General features: G+C 43.1%; 1 protein-coding gene across 4 annotated transcripts in view; it reads left to right on the top strand.

Moving 5' to 3' along the window:
• fkbp10a (FKBP prolyl isomerase 10a) overlaps window positions 1–20,740 on the top strand; it is a 367,658-nt gene that overhangs the window by 195,938 nt on the left and 150,980 nt on the right. The window contains exon 10 of one of the 4 annotated variants that reach the window (XM_089122622.1): window positions 14,857–15,541. The exons of the other annotated variants lie outside the window; for them this stretch is intronic. Within the exon in view, the coding sequence (XP_088978748.1) occupies window positions 14,857–15,030 (174 nt within the window). The 3' untranslated portion in view covers window positions 15,031–15,541. Of the gene's footprint in view, window positions 1–14,856; window positions 15,542–20,740 lie in introns of those variants that run through there. 4 annotated transcript variants of the gene reach the window in all.

Genomic DNA, 20,740 nt, shown 5'->3' with positions numbered 1-20,740 from the left:
CAGGATCGGTAATTGTTGTAAAATGCCATCTCTGCTGTTGCTAAATTGCGGGACGCTTTTAATAATAAAAAGAGCTATTAAAAGCACAAAATTTGCGCAAGAGGGCGGCTCGCGCTCCGAAACAGACAAGCCAATTATACTTTGGGCTTCATATGCGCGTCTAAACGATCAAATGCACAAAAATGTCAAAACGACCGGCTTGGAGATTATCACTTAACTACGTTCATTTTAGACATAAACGGTTCATGGAAATAGTTGGGAGAAAATATGGTGCATCAGTAGACTATGAAATCCGCACTAGTTCTTAAAGGGGCAGCAGTATAAATGTGACGATTGCGACATTACTGAGAATAAAACAACCAAAGGCAAAGAGAAAATCACTCACAGCTCTTGAATGAATAACTTCAGCTTTAATAAGCATAAATCTATCTAGATTTAGACGATATACCTGAATAATGTTAGTAGACCTTCCTGAAATTAAAGCACTGTGTAGGCCTGTATAATGCGTATATCTTTGTTTAATTGTCTATCTATTGTTTAATATATCTATTATATATATATATATATATATATATATATATATATATATATATATTGACATAGGCTACATACGTACGTATCATCCTTGCTTGTAGAGAGGTGTTTATTTCAGCATCATATAAAATCAACAATAATGATAAATAATGTTAAAGCAAACACAGCTCTGGTATCGGAAAAGTATCGGTATCGGCCGATATCCAAAGTCAGGTATCGGGATCGGATCGGAAGTGAAAAAATGTGGATCGGTGCATCCCTAACTTAAATAGAAGATTCTTCTGCCACTGCCTTCTTGTGTGCGGCTTGTACGGAGGAGAGACACACCCCAGCCGTAGTGCTGCTTGTTTGGAACAGCCCAGTCCAGCCGTAAGCCCGATTTCCCATTATACGAAAGGATCATGTTTGCTCTTGTATCAGATGCTCTGTCTATTTAAATAGAAGATTATTCTGCCACTGCCTTCTGGTGTGCTGCCTGTTCAGAGGAGAGACACACCCCAGCCTCCGTGCTGCTTGTTCAGAACTACCCGCGCCAGCTGTAAGTCCTTGCTTTACCGTAATAGAATTGAACCTGTAAACTTGTCTCTGCCTTGGATTAGAGGATATCTTGCTTCTGGCTGGAGCCGTGAAAGGAGGAAAGACACACGGAGGACCTTACACCTGTTGTCCAGCGACGCTACGGGAGAGCACTCTACACAAATGAGACATACGTACCCAGCTACCCACCTGGCTGGCAGCGAGTCCCCCTGTAACGGTTACCAGCTGGAGTGCCCTCTTGAGCCACCAGAGGGCACTCCAGATAAGACTATGTTTCACACAAACTACATTTCCCAGAACTCACTGCCCGGACTCATCATCACTGATCACATTCACCTGTACCTCATTCACTGATTGCATTCACCTGTGTCTCATCCTGTTAGTGTGTCTATATATACCTTGTGTTCACGTTCAGTGTTTGCGAAGTCTTGTTGTACTGTGTGTCTGCATTTCTGAGCGGTTTCCGTGTTTGTTCTCTGGTTTTTGATTTTGGATTGTTCTTGGACTCTGATTATTGCTGCCTGCCCTGACCTCTGCCTGTTTCTTGGATTCCCTTTGTTTATTCTCCATTGTCCTGTCTGCCGATTCTCGACCCTGCCTGTACGACTATTCTTAATAAAGCTGCATTTAGATCTACATCTCCCAGTCTCGGAGCAGTTCATAACAGAAGACTTCGCCACACCGAGATCCAGCAGCCATGCCAACAAGAAGCCCAAACGTCCAGATCTTGCGTCTCCGTCAGGAGAATCGGTCCGTCGAGGACTATGTTTCTGAGTTCATTGAACTGGCCCATTTCGCCTCAATGAGCACAGAGTGTTTAATGATCTTTTTCCGAGGAGGACTCTCTGAACCACTCAGTTCACTCATGCCCTTACACAATCGTCACGGGACATTAGAGGACTATATTAACCAGGCCCTTTTGCTAAGCGGTTCCTTGTTTACTGTGGGCGTTGTAGAGAAGGAGCTCCATGAACCTGTGGTATCTACTCAACCAGAGCTTCAGGTTATGCCAGAGCTTCATGCCGAGCCCGCGCTCACCGTCAGCCCTGCCGAGCCTGCGCTCACCTTCCAGCCAGAGTCTCGTCCCGCCGAGACAGCCCAGCCAGAGTCTCGTTCCGCCGAGACAGCCCAGCCAGAGTCTCGTTCCGCCGAGACAGCCCAGCCAGAGTCTCGTTCCGCCGAGACAGCCCAGCCAGAGTCTCGTTCCGCCGAGACAGCCCAGCCAGAGTCTCGTCCCGCCGAGACAGCCCAGCCAGAGTCTCGTCCTGCCGAGACAGCCCAGCCAGAGTCTCGTCCTGCCGAGACAGCCCAGCCAGAGTTCCATGTCAGCCCTGCCGAGACAGAGACGCTCCACGTCACTTCTGCCGAGCCAGAGACGCTTCACGTCACTTCTGCCGAGCCAGAGACGCTCCACGTCACTTCTGCCGAGCCAGAGACGCTCCACGTCACTTCTGCCGAGCCAGAGACGCTTCACGTCACTTCTGCCGAGCCAGAGACGCTTCACGTCACTTCTGCCGAGCCAGAGACGCTCCACGTCACTTCTGCCGAGCCAGAGACGCTCCACGTCACTTCTGCCGAGCCAGAGATGCTTCACGTCATTTCTGCCAAGCCAGTGTCTAAAGACAAGATGGCCGCCTCCAAGCCAGTGTCTAAAGACAAGATGGCTGATTCAGAGACTGTTCAAATCACTTCTGCTGATCCAGATTCTGTTCACGTCACCGCCTCCGAGCCAGTGTCTCCGGACAAGATGGCCGCCTCCGAGCCAGAGTCTCCGGACAAGATGGCCACCTCCGAGCCAGTGTCTCCGGACAAGATGGCCGCCTCCGAGCCAGTGTCTCCGGACAAGATGGCCGCCTCCGAGCCAGTGTCTCCGGACAAGATGGCTGCCTCCGAGCCAGTGTCTCCGGACAAGATGGCCTCCTCCGAGCCAGTGTCTCCGGACAAGATGGCCTCCTCCAAGCTAGTGTCTCCGGACAAGATGGCCTCCTCCAAGCTAGTGTCTCCGGACAAGATGGCCGATCCAGTGTCTCCGGACAAGATGGCCGATCCAGTGTCTCCGGACAAGTCAAGTCAAGTCAAGTCACATTTATTTATATAGCGCTTTTCACAATACAGATTGTATCAAAGCAGCTTCACAGTGATAACATGTAAGTAGCACAACACAGATCAACAACATTGCTAAACACTAAATAAATAACCCCAACTGAGCAAGCTCAAAGCAAGCCAAAAGCAAGGCGACAGTGGCAAGGAACCAAACTCCATCAGATTGGATGGAGAAAAAACCTTGGGAGAACCCAGGCTCAGTCGGGGGCCAGTTCTCCTCTGGCTTACATTCATATTGTTTAAATATAAATATTAAATATAAATATTGTTTATGAATCAAACGGCGCCATAACATATCGCAGGCGTTGAGTCGTCTCATCACAGGCGTTGAGTCGTCTCATCACAGGCGTTGGGGCATCCGAAATCCCCGTGAGAGGCTGGACACAAAACTGGACCTGACGAACGCCATTTTTCTCGGGACAAGCGTCCCGAGATAACAGCAGAAAGGCAGATGGGAAATAATTAGCATAGCTGATGTTCATAATAATTTCCGTTATAACTCACAAACTCTCCGTAACCCGAACTCTCCGCAACCCAACCATACGCGCCGACCCCTTTGTCTAAGAGGCTGTCGAGCCCCACTGGTGCGTTAAGCAGTTTCAGTGGCAAACGGTTCCGTATGGCATAACAGAGGACTAGAAGGTAAGCATTATGTGAATGCTTGACTAAAGAGATGCGTCTTTAATCTAGTTTGGCCGAGATGGCCGATCCAGTGTCTCCGGACAAGATGGCCGATCCAGTGTCTCCGGACAAGATGCCCGATCCAGTGTTTGTTTCTGTGTCTGTCCTTGTGACCATTTCTGTTGTAGTGTCTGTTCCTGAGCCGGTGCCTGGTCCTGAGAGGGCATCACTGCCGTGGCCGCCCGAGGGGTCTTCGCCGCCGTGGCCGCCCGAGGGGTCTTCGTCGCCGTGCCTGCCCGAGGGGTCCTTGCCGCCGTGGCCTCCCGAGGGGTCTTCGCCGCCGTGGCCTCCCGAGGGGTCTTCGCCGGCGTGGCCGCCCGAGGGGTCTCCGCCGCCTTGGCCTCCCTTACAACCTGCTCCGCCCTGGCCGCCTGCACAGCCTGCTCTGACCTGGTCGCCTCCACAGCCAGCTCCGCCGCAGTCTCCAGGTCCTCTTCCGCTCCACGGGCCTGGCCCTCCATCCCGCCCCCAGGTCCGCCTCCGCTCCACCTCCCTCCTGGACATTTTGAGGAGCGTCTGGAATCCGCTCCTTAAAGGGGGGGCTATGTAACGGTTACCAGCTGGAGTGCCCTCTTGAGCCACCAGAGGGCACTCCAGATAAGACTATGTTTCACACAAACTACATTTCCCAGAACTCACTGCCCGGACTCATCATCACTGATCACATTCACCTGTACCTCATTCACTGATTGCATTCACCTGTGTCTCATCCTGTTAGTGTGTCTATATATACCTTGTGTTCACGTTCAGTGTTTGCGAAGTCTTGTTGTACTGTGTGTCTGCATTTCTGAGCGGTTTCCGTGTTTGTTTTCTGGTTTTTGATTTTGGATTGTTCTTGGACTCTGATTATTGCTGCCTGCCCTGACCTCTGCCTGTTTCTTGGATTCCCTTTGTTTATTCTCCATTGTCCTGTCTGCCGATTCTCGACCCTGCCTGTACGACTATTCTTAATAAAGCTGCATTTAGATCTACATCTCCCAGTCTCGGAGCAGTTCATAACACCCCCTCCTGTGCCGACCACCTACTGTATAGACGCCGCTTGAAACAAAACTTACCTGCTACCCACCTGTCCGGTGAGAGAGTCCCCTCCTAGCCTGTGGTCCGGGTCCTGGTCCACCTGGATAGCTGTCCGCCTGTATTACGCCTAAAAGGGTCTACTTATCACGCTTACCCACCTGTCCGGTGAAAGAGTCCCCTCTTGGCTTGTGGTCCTGGTCCGTCTGGAGAGCTGTCCGCCTGTATTACGCCTAAAAGGATCTACTTACCACGTTTACCCACCTGCATGCCGGACCGGTGTTTGACTCCCTACTCCTCTGTGGCTACCAGCGACCCGGGTCGGTGCAGTGAACCTCCTGCAGGGTTTCCGCGGGGCATTAAAAAGCATTAAAAGTCATTAAATGGATTTTGCGAAAATTAAGGCCTTAAAAGGCATTAAAAAGCATTAAATTTCATTCTTACAGGCATTAAATTTTTTTTATAGTTTTGAAGAGAATTTTATACAAATTTATTTGAATATAGCCTTCATAATTAATAATTTGTATTTGCGCTCGCAAAATATGTACGTTAGTATCGAATGTAAAAAATAGGTTAGTATGATAAACACACGGAACCATTTTGGTAATTGCTTCCGGCCGGAGCAAAATTGCCGTGATTCAGAGGTGACGCGGGCATTTTGCACAGCAGTGGACAGGTCTGAAACTACTGAAAAATGTGAAAGTGCAAATTTCAGCAGAAGTGGCTGGAAAATGAAGATTTCAAGACATGGTTGCAGCCCGTTGCTGGTAAACATTATGAAGGATTTTGCCGCGTTTGCAAAAAAAGGATTTAAGTTGGGGACAATGGGCGTCGGCGCCGTAAAATCACACATGCAGTGTGACGGCCACAAATCGGCGCTAAGAGTCAAACAGCAATCAACGATGCCTAATTACTTTGGTGTGACCGACAAATCTACAAGTAACGTTACGACGACAACAGATGCTGTAGTCACCAACGTTTGTGGAGCAATATTTAAAGTCCCCGTGAAGTCAAAATTGAACCTATTTACTTTGTTAGCGCATATTACTAGTCTTGTGGTGAACAATTAATCCGTGCAAGTAAAAATATATTTAAAAAATGTTTTACCTTGGTAATCTTTAATCAAAATCTGAAAAGTTACTTCCGGTCTGGAACGGTTTCGTTTTCTGATGACGTAGGTTTCACAACTTGGGTGGGGAAACGCTTAACCACTCCCCTCAAACCGTTAGTTTGCTATGAGCGAGAGATGGAGAGGAGGAGCGCTAGAGTAAAACCCTGCCCTCTGTTCAATATTCCGTTTCACTTGGAAATACGTCACAGCACTGGAGAAAAATCGTTTGCAACTTCCGGTTCACGGGGACTTTAAAAAAAAAAAAAAAATTGTGTGTGTGTGTGTGTATATATATATATATATATTAGGGGTGTAACGGTACATGTATTCGTATTGAACCGTTTCGGTTCGAGGCTTCCGGTTCGGTACGCATACAAACCGAACGATTGCTTGGACCATTTTTCCTGCCGGCAAAATTCGTGCTGACGCGGCCAACACAACGTTGCGCAACATCAAATGGCAAGCGTAATGAAAGCAGAACGAAACTGCGCTACTCGTTATGTGCTTCATGGATCGTTTATCAGTTCGGACCAGCAACATCTGTGCAGCGCGAGCCGATCTCGATCAAGCAACACTGTTACTTCACAGCGCTAAGAGATCCGGTAAAGAAAACATTTGAATTCGCCACTGAGGTAATAACATTGCTGCGAGATCTAGTGAGAAGCATTCACATTTCTCCATTATTAACCGTAGATCTCTATTAGATCAAACAGCGCTGTCATGGAAACCAGGAGAAACATTGTGCCGTGAATGAACTAGTAATACTTTCGTCCACAGACCAGCAACATTCACCATGGATTTAAAGGTGCAATGTGTAACAAAGTTGAGTATCTATTAACAGAAATGCAATATGACATCCATAACTATGTTTTCAGTGGTGTATAAAGAACTTACTTAATTAACCGTAATGTTTTTATTACCTTAGAATGAGACATTAATAGCTCCATAACCGCGGGAATCCCCTTCTATGAAGGTCGCCATGTTGTGACGTCATATTCCTACCGTAGCCGAACGCGAACAAACAGCGCTACAGAACGCGTTTCATCACTACCTTGAAAGAGAAGTAGCGGAAAGCTGGAAGCTAGCCTTACGCTCCGTGAGTAGTGACTTTTCCCTTGTGAGTGGTGTAAAATATGTAGTTGGGATTGTTTCATGTAACTTAGTTCTCCCTCGCTGTGTTATGGGTTTGTTATGTTGGGGATAGATGTGCTGTACGTTCGTGAGACAGCTGATGATTAGTATTCATGTCATTGACCGTAAAACAGTACGTTACAGGAATCACTAACCCGTCGATAGAGACTTTTACTAAAGTCTTTTATCACTAAAGTCGATCGCGAAGAGTTTTCAAATTCAGAGAAAAAAGCCTATTGCGTGTAGTAAATAGTATCTATGGGATGCGGAGATGACATGATTGTAACAGCGCGCGCACTTCCGACCTTTGGACTCATGCGGACGCGTCCCAGCTCAGCCACAGTAACAGCTCATATTAGCCAGCTAAACTATTACTATCCTGTTAGAAAAAATATATAGCTGCTCCCTCGCTGTATTATGGGTTTGTTACAGTATGTGGGGAGAAATTTGCAGCTGGTTACGTTTGTGAGACAATCAGCTGATTAATATTATTTTATTAAATTATATATTAAAACCCTTGATCCTCACCTGACTATGGCTTTGTAAACAGTATTCATGATGTGGTTTATAATGGACTGTGGTACAGAAACAGTGACAATGTTACACACTCTTGGCTTACTCTGGCTATTCTCTGCTGTCTCAGCCGACGAGATGTTTGTCCCGTTTTAGCAACCGTAGCTTCTTCGAAAGGGAGGGGTGAGCAGTGGGCTGAGCCCTTAGTGCAAACCTGGTGCAAACTCGCAACCGAACCACTAGATGTCGCTAAAAATCACACATTGCTCCTTTAATATAGTAACACTAACTGGAACCAGTTTGGCTGGAATGGTGAAATGCTTTCAAGTACTTCACACATCTTTTTCCAGCACTTCAAAATTCAAATATTATATAAATAAATATATATTTAGGGCCCGAGCACTAACAGTGCGAGGACCCTATTGAAACTGTTAGGATTATTAGGGCCCGAGCACTAACAGTGCGAGGACCCTATTGAAACTGTTAGGGTTATTTTATTTTTTTTTTTTTATTTTTTTTTTTCTGCAAAGTAAGTGCCATTTTCGGGGCCGCAACATGCTCAAAAACTCACCAAATTTGGCACGCATGTCAGGACTGGTGAAAAATTTCGTATTTTGTGGGTTTCGCAGATGGGCGGGGCAAAATGGCACGCTAGCGCCACCTAGAAAATTGGAAAAAATTAGCCCCTCGTCCACGTTCAACCTACATGCACGAAATTTGGTGGGGACGTGTATCATATCAAGACGCACAAAAAAGCCTCAAGAACCCATACCCTAAACTCGACAGGAGGTCCGCCATTTTGAATTTGGCGGCCATTTTTGGACGATTTACAGACTCCGTACTTTAACGAACTCCTCCTAGGGATTTAGTCGGATCGACTTAAAATTTCTGCTGTGCCTTCTAAAGGCATTGACGATGTAAAGTTGTGCTATCTGCGCGTTTTCGTCGATGGGCGTGTCCGTGGCGTCGAAGATTCGCCATGAAACAGGAAGTTGTACTAACTTGGCTGTAAATGCCCAGATCTGCACGAAATTTTACACATTTGACAAGAGTCACGCCCTGAACAAATCTACATGCCGACATTCACCCACAGTCATAGCGCCACCTGCTGGCAACAGGAAGTGACCTTTAACGAAGCAGCCCCCGCCGCTTGTTTGACCGACATGTACGAAATTTCTGTGGTACATCTACCATGACCAGACGCACAAAAAAGCCTCAAGAACCCATACCCTAAACTCGACAGGAAGTCCGCCATTTTGAATTCGGCGACCGATTTGGGACGATTTACACACTCCGTACTTTAACGAACTCCTCCTAGGGATTTAGTCGGATCAACTTCAAATTTCTGCTGTACCTTCTAAAGGCATTGACGATGTAAAGTTGTGCTATCTGCGCGTTTTCGTCGATGGGCGTGTCCGTGGCGTCGATGATTCGCCATGAAACAGGAAGTTGTAGTAACTTGGCTGTAAATGCCCAGATCTACACGAAATTTTACACATTTGACAAGAGTCCCGCCCTGAACAAATCTACATGCCGACATTCACCCACAGTCATAGCGCCACCTAGTGGCAAGAGGAAGTGACATTTAACGAAGCAGCCCCCGTCGCATGTTTGACCGACATGTACGAAATTTCTGTGGTACATCTACCATGTCCAGACGCACAGAAAAGTCTCTTGGAGCGATGCCCTAAACTCAACAGGAAGTCAGCCATTTCTAATTTTACCGCCATTTTTGGATGATTTACTCATTACGTACTTTAACTAACTCCTCCTAGGGCTTTAGTCGGATCGCCTTCAAATTTCTGCTGTGCCTTCTAAAGGCATTGACGATGAAAAGTTGTGCTATCTGCGCGTTTTCGTCGATGGGCGTGTCCGTGGCGTCGATGATTCGCCATGAAACAGGAAGTTGTAGTAACTTGGCTGTAAATGCCCAGATCTGCACGAAATTTAACACATTTGACAAGAGTCCCGCCCTGATCAAATCTACATGCCGACATTCACCCACAGTCATAGCGCCACCTGCTGGCAACAGGAAGTGGCCTTTAACGAAGCAGTGTGGCAAATGCACAGCCGCACTGGCTGAGCTGCAGAAAATGAAACGCGGCCGCCTCAGACCCCGACGTGCTACAGGTGCGAGGGCCCGCCCATCGCTGCTTGCAGCTTTAATTATTATTTTTTTTTTCTGCAAAGTAAGTGCCATTTTCGGGGCCGCAACATGCTCAAAAACTCACCAAATTTGGCACGCATGTCAGGACTGGTGAAAAATTTCGGATTTTGTGGGTTTCGCGGATGGGAGGGGCAAAATGGCTCGCTAGCGCCACCTAGAAAATTGGAAAAAAATTAGCCCCTCGTCCACGTTCAACCTACATGCACGAAATTTGGTGGGGACGTGTAACATATCAGGGCGCACAAAAAAGCCTCAAGAACCCATACCCTAAACTCGACAGGAGGTCCGCCATTTTGAATTTGGCGGCCATTTTTGGACGATTTACAGACTCCGTACTTTAACGAACTCCTCCTAGGGATTTAGTCGGATCGACTTAAAATTTCTGCTGTGCCTTCTAAAGGCATTGACGATGTAAAGTTGTGCTATCTGCGCGTTTTCGTCGATGGGCGTGTCCGTGGCGTCGAAGATTCGCCATGAAACAGGAAGTTGTTGTAACTTGGCTGTAAATGCCCAGATCTGCACGAAATTTTACACATTTGACAAGAGTCCCGCCCTGAACAAATCTACATGCCGACATTCACCCACAGTCATAGCGCCACCTGCTGGCAACAGGAAGTGTCCTTTAACGAAGCAGCCCCCGCCGCATGTTTGACCGACATGTACGAAATTTCTGTGGTACTTCTACCATGACCAGACGCACAAAAAAGCCTCAAGAACCCATAGCCTAAACTCGACAGGAAGTCCGCCATTTTGAATTTGGCAGCCATTTTGGGACGATTAACACACTCCGTACTTTAACGAACTCCTCCTAGGGATTTAGTCGGATCGACTTCAAATTTCTGCTGTGCCTTCTACAGGCATTGATGATGTAAAGTTGTGCTATCTGCGCATTTTCGTCGATGGGCGTGTCCGTGGCGTTGATGATTCGCCATGAAAGAGGAAGTTATAGTAACTTGACTGTAAATGCCCAGATCTGCACGAAATTTTACACATTTGACAAGAGTCCCGCCCTGAACAAATCTACATGCTGACATTCACCCACAGTCATAGCGCCACCTAGTGGCAACAGGAAGTGTCCTTTAACGAAGCAGCCCCCGCCGCATGTTTGAGCGACATGTACGAAATTTCTGTGGTACATCTAACATGTCCAGACACACAAAAAAGTCTCTTGGAGCAATGCCCTAAAGTCAACAGGAAGTCGGCCATTTCTAATTTTACCGCCATTTTTGGATGATTTACTCATTACGTACTTTAACTAACTCCTCCTAGGGATTTAGTCGGATCGATTTCAAATTTCTGCTGTGCCTTTTAAAGGCATTGACGATGTAAAGTTGTGCTATCTGTGCGTTTTCGTCGATGGGCGTGTCCGTGGCATCGATGATTCGCCATGAAACAGGAAGTTGTAGTAACTTGCCTGTAAATGCCCAGATCTGCACGAAATTTGACACATTTGACAAGAGTCCCGCCCTGAACAAATCTACATGCTGACATTCACCCACAGTCATAGCACCACCTGCTGGCAACAGGAAGTGGCCTTTAACGAAGCAGCCCCCGCCGCTTGTTTGACCGACATGTACGAAATTTCTGTGGTACATCTACCATGACCAGACGCACAAAAAAGCCTCAAGAACCCATACCCTAAACTCGACAGGAAGTCCGCCATTTTGAATTTGGTGACCGATTTGGGACGATTTACACACTCCGTACTTTAACGAACTCCTCCTAGGGCTTTAGTCGGATCGACATCACATTTCTGCTGTGCCTTCTAAAGGCATTGACGATGAAAAGTTGTGCAATCTGCTTGTTTTCCTCAATGGGCGTGTCCGTGGCGTCGATGATTCGCCATGAAACAGGAAGTTGTTGTAACTTGGCTGTAAATGCCCAGATCTGCACGAAATTTTACGTATTTGACAAGAGTCCCGTCCTGAACAAATCTACATGCCGACATTCACCCACAGTCATAGCGCCACCTGCTGGCAACAGGAAGTGACCTTTAACGAAGCAGCCCCCGCCGCATGTTTGACCGACATGTACGAAATTTTTGTGGTACAACTAACATATCCAGACGCACAGAAAATCTCTTGGAGCGATGCCCTAAACTCAACAGGAAATCGGCCATTTCTAATTTTACCGCCATTTTTGGATGATTTACTCATTACGTACTTTAACAAACTCCTCCTAGGGATTTAGTCGGATCGACTTCAAATTTCTGCTGTGCCTTCTAAAGGCATTGACGATGTAAAGTTGTGCTATCTGCGCGTTTTCGTCGATGGGTGTGTCCGTGGCATCAATGATTCGCCATGAAACAGGAAGTTGCAGTAACTTGGCTGTAAATGCCCAGATCTGCACGAAATTTTACACATTTGACAAGAGTCCCGCCCTGAACAAATCTCCATGCCGACATTCACCCACAGTCATAGCGCCACCTGCTGGCAACAGGAAGTGACCTTTAACGAAGCAGCATAGCAAATGCACAGGCTGAGCTGCAGAAAATGCAACGCGGCCACCTCAGACCCCGACGCTCTACAGGTGCGAGGGCCCGCCCATCGCTGCTTGCAGCTTTAATTAAATGTTATTTTTAAACGTGATGACCAAAACATTATTTGTTCATCCTTCAAAGATGACCCCCATTTATAAACCTGAAAGTTTCAAGATCTAGGAAAACTCACACTTATTTAAAAATATTTTTTCTTTAAACAAATAGGAAATTTCTCTGGCATTTCTTTCTTTTTGCTGTAAAACCGAGGTACGTACCGAACCGTGATTTTTGTGTACCGTTACACCCCTAATATATATATACTGAATATTAGGGGTGTAACGGTACACAAAAATCACGGTTCGGTACGTACCTCGGTTTTAAAGTCACGGTTCGGTACATTTTCGATACAGCAAAAAGTATAATATATATAAAAATATATAAATAAAAAGTATATATATATAAATATCCGTGGTTAGTCGTGGTCGTGTATGGCATTATTTTTTTTAAATGGCATTAAAAAGGCATTAAATTTCATTTGAAGATACCTGCAGAAACCCTGTCCTGGTCTCCTCCCTCCTGCAGAGAGATACGAAGCCTATATTAAGACTTTTAATTCTTGCTTTTATTCAATAAAGATTGTTACTTTTAGAAATTCTGCTTGTCTGTCTGTTCTCTGGTACGCTCCTCGAGGTGGTCCTGGGTTTGAGGGGTGGGTGCAGTCTGGCTTGGCGTATTGTCAATTTTATCTATGAGATTTTTTTTATAAGGGTTTCTTCTGACAATTCGTCCTGAGGCCAAAGCCATGTCAATTATGTCACATTTGATATTCTCCAGTCTCTCATCCCAATTAAATTCATTTCCTGCCGCAGCTTTATACAGTATTTTTGCTTTAGCACTGTATCCTGGAATTAAATCGCTCGCACATTTTAATCTTCCTAACATGCTCTGCAACTGTCTCAAGCTTGGGATTCGTTCCTTTTTTAACTCTTCTAGTTTCTCTTATTTCTGGGTAGGCGGCTCTATTCAGCGGATACTGTCTCTGTGGCGCGGGGATTCCCCCTAATATTGTGTACTCATATTATTTGGTCTAACTTTCCACAATCATTTTTCCTCTTTGCACAGTTATTTTTCTATTTTTCTAATAATTCTCTCCATTCGTCTTTAGGTAATAGAGTCTTTTTTACGACTCTATTTATCTCATACTCCCGGTCAACTTTATTAAGCCATCTGATATGTTTATCATTATCAAGATTTTTATTGTGCATTTCTTTAACATAAATGGCATCTTTAAGACTCATTAGATTTGAACTGTCCACTATACCAGTGGTTCTCAAAGTGGGGTCCGCGGACCCCTGGTGGACCGTGAGCTATAGCCAGGGGTTCCGCGAAATAATTCATAACAGCGTAACGTTTTTTCCGTGCTATATGTTTTATCATCTGAAAACATATTTATTCCTAAGTAACTTATATAATGCATTTAACATCAAATAATACAAAGTAGACACTTAAAGTTTTCTATAAATAGATCATCTATCTGTATTTCTTATGTCTGTGCATCAAGTAGGTTATTCGTTGTGGTTGATTTTGCGGTGCGCCAGAAAGGAGACAGAGAGACGGCATGAACCCGCATCCGGTTGTTTTCTGTATTTTTAAAAGGCTTGACATTTTGTAGTCATTTATAATGTAGCCTATACACAAATAAAAAATGGACACTTTACCGTTTCGGATGATGTACTCTTGTCTTATTTGTATGACCATAAGAGTATTCCTGTTTCCACTGCTGAGGAAAAATTCTCACGGCGTCTCGCCGGCGCGCACAGTATGGCATTGTCGGTTCTAGCACTGCTAGATTTGACATCAGAAGTCTGATCATTATCAAAATAAAAGTGCATAGTGACAAGGCCGTACCCACAATTGAGGTTGCAAGGATGTACATCGCGATGATAACTGACCTTCTCCTCTGAGCTGCTTCAGCAGACTAACAACGACAGCTCGTCAAGGTCAAAATATTTGAGTTGGAGTGAACTCAAAGTTCCCCGCACGACACTTCAGTGCGAGATAAGATGTAGGCCTAAATAGCTAAACTAAACAGCTGTTTTAGATAGAGGTTTTAAACAAACGACTGGAACAATCAGTTTGCAAATTATTAATCAAGCTCAACTTTGGGAAAGGAAAAAGCAGGTCAAGAGACTGTGCCCATGAGATAACATTATGGATTCATATTTGACATATACTGTATGTTTTGTTAGCTAATTGCAGTGGATATAAGCTCAAATTAACAACACACGCACCTATTAAGCATATTTTCATTATCATTGTATAAATATAGGCTATATAGGCTTTAAAAAGTTTCATAAGAAATATTAGGTAATGTAGGGTCCAAAGTTTTAAAGTTGAGACACACATGCACATATTTTAGCGCTTCGTCACTTATTTGGTTTACCTGGAAACATTTCTGTTGTGGTCTGTGTTATTTGCAGCGCATTTCTGTATTTGGTTGTGTTGTGAACTTTTGCAGTGCATTTCTGTATTTGTAGCACACATTTGTTGTGAAACTGATGACAATGTTTTTTTTTTAATTTGCAGGTGTTTATTTCTATTTGCAAGTATTTGCTTCAGTTGCAGCACGTTGAGCTTTCTCGGCCACCATACGGTGGGCTGCTGTGGGCCAGAAAGTCCAGGGCCACTTTTTGGTCCCAGTCCGCCCCTGGCGTGGCCACAAGGGTGACACGGGGTGGCAGCTGCCACCCTAAAAAATAGCTTTGCCACCCCAGATGACAGGTCGGATATGGAGGGGCGTCGGTTTATCTTCCCCCCATCGGATTAAAACAAAAAGTTTATCATCGGCTACTTCAATCGATAATTTGGGTCAAGAAAAGTACTTATCAAATATGATCTATAATTCACAATAGTTTTAGTTGATGTCTTTATTATGTAGATAAAGTGCATTTCTGGGCTAGTGTAAAAAGGCAGATCGGTAAATCCACGGGTGACAGAACGCAGCGAGCGGCGTTGCTGCAATATCCTAACCGGAGTGCGCACGGACTCCTCTCGGAGCCTGGAGGAAGAATCATGCGCTCGTCTCTTCCAGACTGGACTCCAGAGGCGAGTAGCCTACAGTTGTGAGAATCTCCACGAATAGGAAAGCAAATTTTTAATTTGAATCACATATTCTGACAGGTGTAATGGTATTGAAATTGTCATTCAAATCACAGTGATTTGACAGACAAATCTTGACAAAAAAAGCATGTGGAGAACTTGTGTTAATTATAAAAATGTTTTTAAAATTAATGTACTAAAAGCTTTTTATTTAATATTACATAAATATAATTAAAACATATATTCAACATTTATCATATCTCCAAGATTGTTTTGTTTTGGGATTAATTAATTGCTATTAAAATGTGAATGTATCAAAAGCAAATAGCCTAAGCAAATATTAAAATGGCAAAGCAATAAAATGCCTGTGTAAGCTTTTTATTTTTTTATTTTTTTATGCCTGTGCAAACTAAATAATATTTATTGGGAAAGTGTTCATCATATAGTGATGTCACTAACATATCTTCACCCCTCCCCCATTCTTTAATCTTTTCACCAAAAATACAACATGTGACAGGCCCACGACCACCGGGCTGAAGCTTAACTTTTCTCTTTTTAAAGGTGCCTTCTGGGATAAAAAAATCAAATCATACACCAAATTCCATACCAGATAGGGGCATTATACCTCCAGAAAAATACCTCCGCGGCCGCGCGCACTCATGTCTTCAAACAACACGGGCTCCCTCGCGCATAATAATCAAATCAATTGACACGATAGTAAAAGGTTGGAAGACCGCAGTTTCACATGGATCATTTGGAGATTTTCAGAGATTAGAGACTAAATGAACAACATCTCAATACTAAATTATAAAGGCCGTCTCATAGACAAGCCGGTGCATTTCGACGATATGGGAAAATTAAAGCCCAGGCATTTTTAGTTTATGGTATTCGTTTTGTTCATGTTACATTTTTATCATTAGTTTGAATTCATTTGACAGACAGCATTCCCTGATGTGGACCAAGCTAGCGCCTTTCAGAGCTGCCAACTCTCACAAATTCACCGTGAGACACACAATTTTCACACACTCTCACGCCACATCCATTTTGTCATGCACAGAAAAGGACACAGAGACCGATCTCAGCTCTCAGATTCTGCTAATTTTATTACGCAATTCAAACAATAAATACAGTTTTGGCGCTTGTAAATGTTAGACGACAGATCCCTAGCGCACGTGAACCAATCATCTCTACTAGCTAATGGTAAAAGAACACGAACACTATTGAAAGATATGTTATAACTTAGGCCTACCAAACTGTATTCCTCATGCATAATATCGACCAATCATTTATTTAACTCATCCCTGAACTGAAATTTAGTAGTGGGCTGTATTTCCACACGACATCACGACATGACATCAGGTTCAAGTACACACAAGCCGGCGCGACTTACTCGTGTTACTGCAGTTTGTAACGGAGAGCCGAACAAACAGCTGAAGCTTTGATGAGAGGAGCCGTTACTTTCAAATCCGACGATGCTGATGAGCTGATCTGTGTTGCGCGCGCGCGAGCAGCGCCAGGTTCACTGAAGCGATAACAGCAGAGGAATTATAGCAGCAGTTTCGTGACAGAATAAAACTGTTCTTCTTCTTCTTATTATTATTATTATTATTATTATTATTATTATTATTATTATTATTATTATCATTATAATTATTATTAGTTTTAATCATTCATTTAATCATTGATTTAAGTTTTAAATGAATCAATAAAATAGGCCTATACTAATTAAATGCAAGTATACTACTAGCTGCATCAGAAGTATATTTTATGAAAAATATTTATGAATATATATGTATGGTAAAGAGCTTGGTAAAACTGCCTTTTCTGCCCCTTGATTATGGAATGAGCTGCAGAGTATAATAATGATAAAAACTCTTCCCCCTTTGAATATTTTAAAAAATCTTTTATTGACAAATTTAAAGGAAACGTGTGCGTGTTTTGTAAAGTAATTTTTGTCTATTTTATGAGCGCTGGGTAAAATTGTATGTAAGATTGAGTTTTATGTATTGTAATTTATGTGAAACTTTTTTGTGCTGCCATTTTGGCCAGGACTCCCTGGAAGAAGAGATTTTTATCTCAATGGGACTATCCTGGTAAAACAAATGCTAAATAAAATAAATATATATATATATATATTTACAAAACTTAAGTATAACAATAATAGGATAATAATAATTGTATTCTGGCCTCACAGAACCATTAGGTTCCTCCAGATGCTGACTTTAACATTAGAGATCTTCCAGGAACCACTTAAATTTTAAAAGATCTTACAATAACCCTTTTATTGTCACGAACACACACAAGGGATAGACAGATCCAATTTGCAGCAGTCTTTATTTTAAAGGGTATTCCAAAATCAGAATGTTCCAGGCAGGGGTCAAAATCCACTAAGGCAGTCCAAAACATAAACAAGGCTCGGGCAAAGGTCAGACACAGAAGCATGAGGACATTAAACAACGACTCCGTACACATACTAACACAGACAGGGAATACTGTACACATATCTAACAAGACTAACACAGAACAGCTGGGAACAATGATTACGGGGAACAGCTGAGTGCAATGAACTGATGAGTGACAGTGACAGACAGAATGCTGGGAAATGCAGTTCAGATAGTAAATGACACCGTGGGGAAGGAGGACATCTAGTGGATAAACAAGGGAACACAACCAGACACTGTGACATTTATAGCATTCAGGTTCCTCTAATTTCCCCCAAAGCACTTCGAGGTCTCATGGTAGTGAAAAGGTGACTCCAGAACCTCTGAAATGAATACAAAGTGCTTCAAGGATCCCATAAGTTCCAGCAAGAACCACAAATATTGTCAATGCTCCTCCAGTAACCCCAACTGTTGGAGAAAGAGCTTTGAGGCACTTAAATTGTGTTTTTAGGTTCCTTGAGTATCCGACAGGATATTTGAGGCACCTTTAGTTTTTACAGTGTACACTCATGTGAAACAATAACTTATCCTAAACAACCATTAATTCAATTCATACTCACCCTCCTAGGAGAAGATCCCGTGGAGTCCTGGTGACTTCTTGATTTCGCAAGAATTATTCTAATGCTCTGTCTATTGCTTATAGAACTGTTTCATGTACACTGAAGTAAAAACTATAACACTGGCGTCTTTATAAAATAAAAATGTATTTATACAAATGATCAAAATACTGGTTACACAATGATTAGTATTCGTAGAAAAATAATAAAAGGTTACAGATTATAATACTTCAGTACATCCAACTTAACAGGGCAGTCCTGTATATAAGTGGAACAATTACAAAGGTTATATACCTCGTACACAGTTCAAGCAATAGATGAAAAAGTTAACTTGGTCTTGTTCAGAACATATCAGAATTTTATCTTACCACTAGGAGTACTCCTAAATCACACGAAAATATTTTAGCTAGGAGTTTTTTTCTTAAAAGTTATTCACAACGCCTTTCAGACATACTCTTAGTAAGGAAAAATGACAACTCCTAAACTAAGAGTGAGTTTTCGCTGCTATGGATGACGTCTATTCTCATCTAATCATGAATAGATGCACTTTAATGGATTTCCAAAGTCATCCAGTCATTCACTGCCATTGTCAACCTTGGAAGAGTCAGGACATTTTTTATATAACTCTGATTGTGTTCGTCCGAAAGGGTGAGTAAATCATGGGCTAATTATCATTTTTGGGTGGGTTTAAAATAAAATGCTACAGCATTTTAAGAATAAATATCATTAAAAATGAAGCATCTAGACTACTATTTGTTTTATTCTGCTTTTGCAATGTGAAATAACATTGCACTCTTGCGATTGACCCAATTTATTGATAAAAGTCCAATATTAATATATTAGTATATTATTATCCAATAATATATGTCACTTGACTACGCTTGACATCTCACGTCTCTTTCACATCTTTTTAATCGGTATTTTCACTGTTATATATCTAATGTAGGGAAGTACAATAGACCAGGGCCCGTATTGATAAAGATTCTAAGAATCCTCTCAGAAAACTCTTAATTTAGCTTAAAAACTTTTACGTAGGAGTCTTAGCTTAAGAGCGATTCGGAACTGATCTGAGAGCAACTCTGAGTAAGGAAAAGATAAAAAACTCTCATCTTAGTGAGGAGGCGGGTCTGACCCCGTTGCTATGTATGACACACTCTTTTGAAGACTGCGATTGGTTAGTTGTCCAAGAAGGAAAAAAAGAGTAATTTTAAGTATAGAGTTTACTCACACAAACACACACACACACACACACATTATATACATTATGTATATATAAATCCTTTTTTTTTTTTACCATGCTGTTAATTTCCTAAGGTATTTGATTGGCTTGTTCCACAAAATGTTCCACTTTTTCCAATTACACTGATTGCTATCTATTTAAGTGGTGGTTTGAATGTTGGTTTTAATATAGAGAACGTGGAATAAAAAACGAGAAAGATGAGAAAGCCCAACTGGACAGAAGAACAGTGTTTACTGTTAGTCAAGTTAGTGGATGAACACTAGAACATCATTAAAGAAAAAATTTGGGCCGGGTGTCACGGCACGGAGCAAGAAGCAGACGTGGAAGCTTATAGCGCAAATTGTTAATGGTTCATTCCCCAGTTTGAGCACACCAGGGAAGCCTGTTATATTCATAACTAAAGTTTTTTGAGCCTGCAAGGTGGGAATGTCCAGTGGAAACTAAATGAACTGTGACACAATAAGAGGTTCTGAAAGTGCTGTTATTTTTTGTGTGATCATTGCTTACAGAAGGTTGTAATAACATTGTGTCAATGGGGAAAATTTGGGCAGCTCCTGCCCCCAGGGGTGCAACTTTTACCCCATTTTGAGGTATGTTCTGACAGAGCCTGTCAGCCTCTTCAAATGTGGTAAATTGCAGGCTTCTGTGAAATCCTCGCTCGGAGCTATGAATCGTCAAAGTTTGTTGCAATGTTAAGTCTATGGGATTTTTTGGAAATTTGTTCGCCCCTGGGGCGAACATCGTACCCCCGATTGCTTAAAAAAGTCACAGCACACCATTCCCGAATAATCCGCACGTTTTGAGACCTCATTCATGGGTCTGTGACAAAAACTGCGGGAGGAGTAGCACGTCAAACTTTTTGGCCGACTTAAAAAACACAATAGTAATAGTGTTGCCTTGCTTTCAGCAAGCACCACTAATAATAAGTATGAAGGATAACAATAGTGTTGCTTTGCAAGCACCACTAATAAAGATTTGGATTTCAAGAGTGTGAATGCTTGAAGCATTCACACTAATAAGTATGGAGGATAACAATAGTGTTGCTTTGCAAGCACCACTAATAATAAGTATGAAGGATAACAGTAGTGTTGCCTTGCAAGCACCACTAATGATAAGTATGAAGGATAACAATA

This window comes from Pimephales promelas, chromosome 18 (genome assembly GCF_988280905.1).
Source record: "Pimephales promelas chromosome 18, fPimPro1.hap1.1, whole genome shotgun sequence".
NCBI classification, from domain to species: domain Eukaryota; kingdom Metazoa; phylum Chordata; class Actinopteri; order Cypriniformes; family Leuciscidae; genus Pimephales; species Pimephales promelas.
Note: the sequence above shows the minus strand (reverse complement) of the source record. Positions and strands in the feature narration are given on the sequence as shown.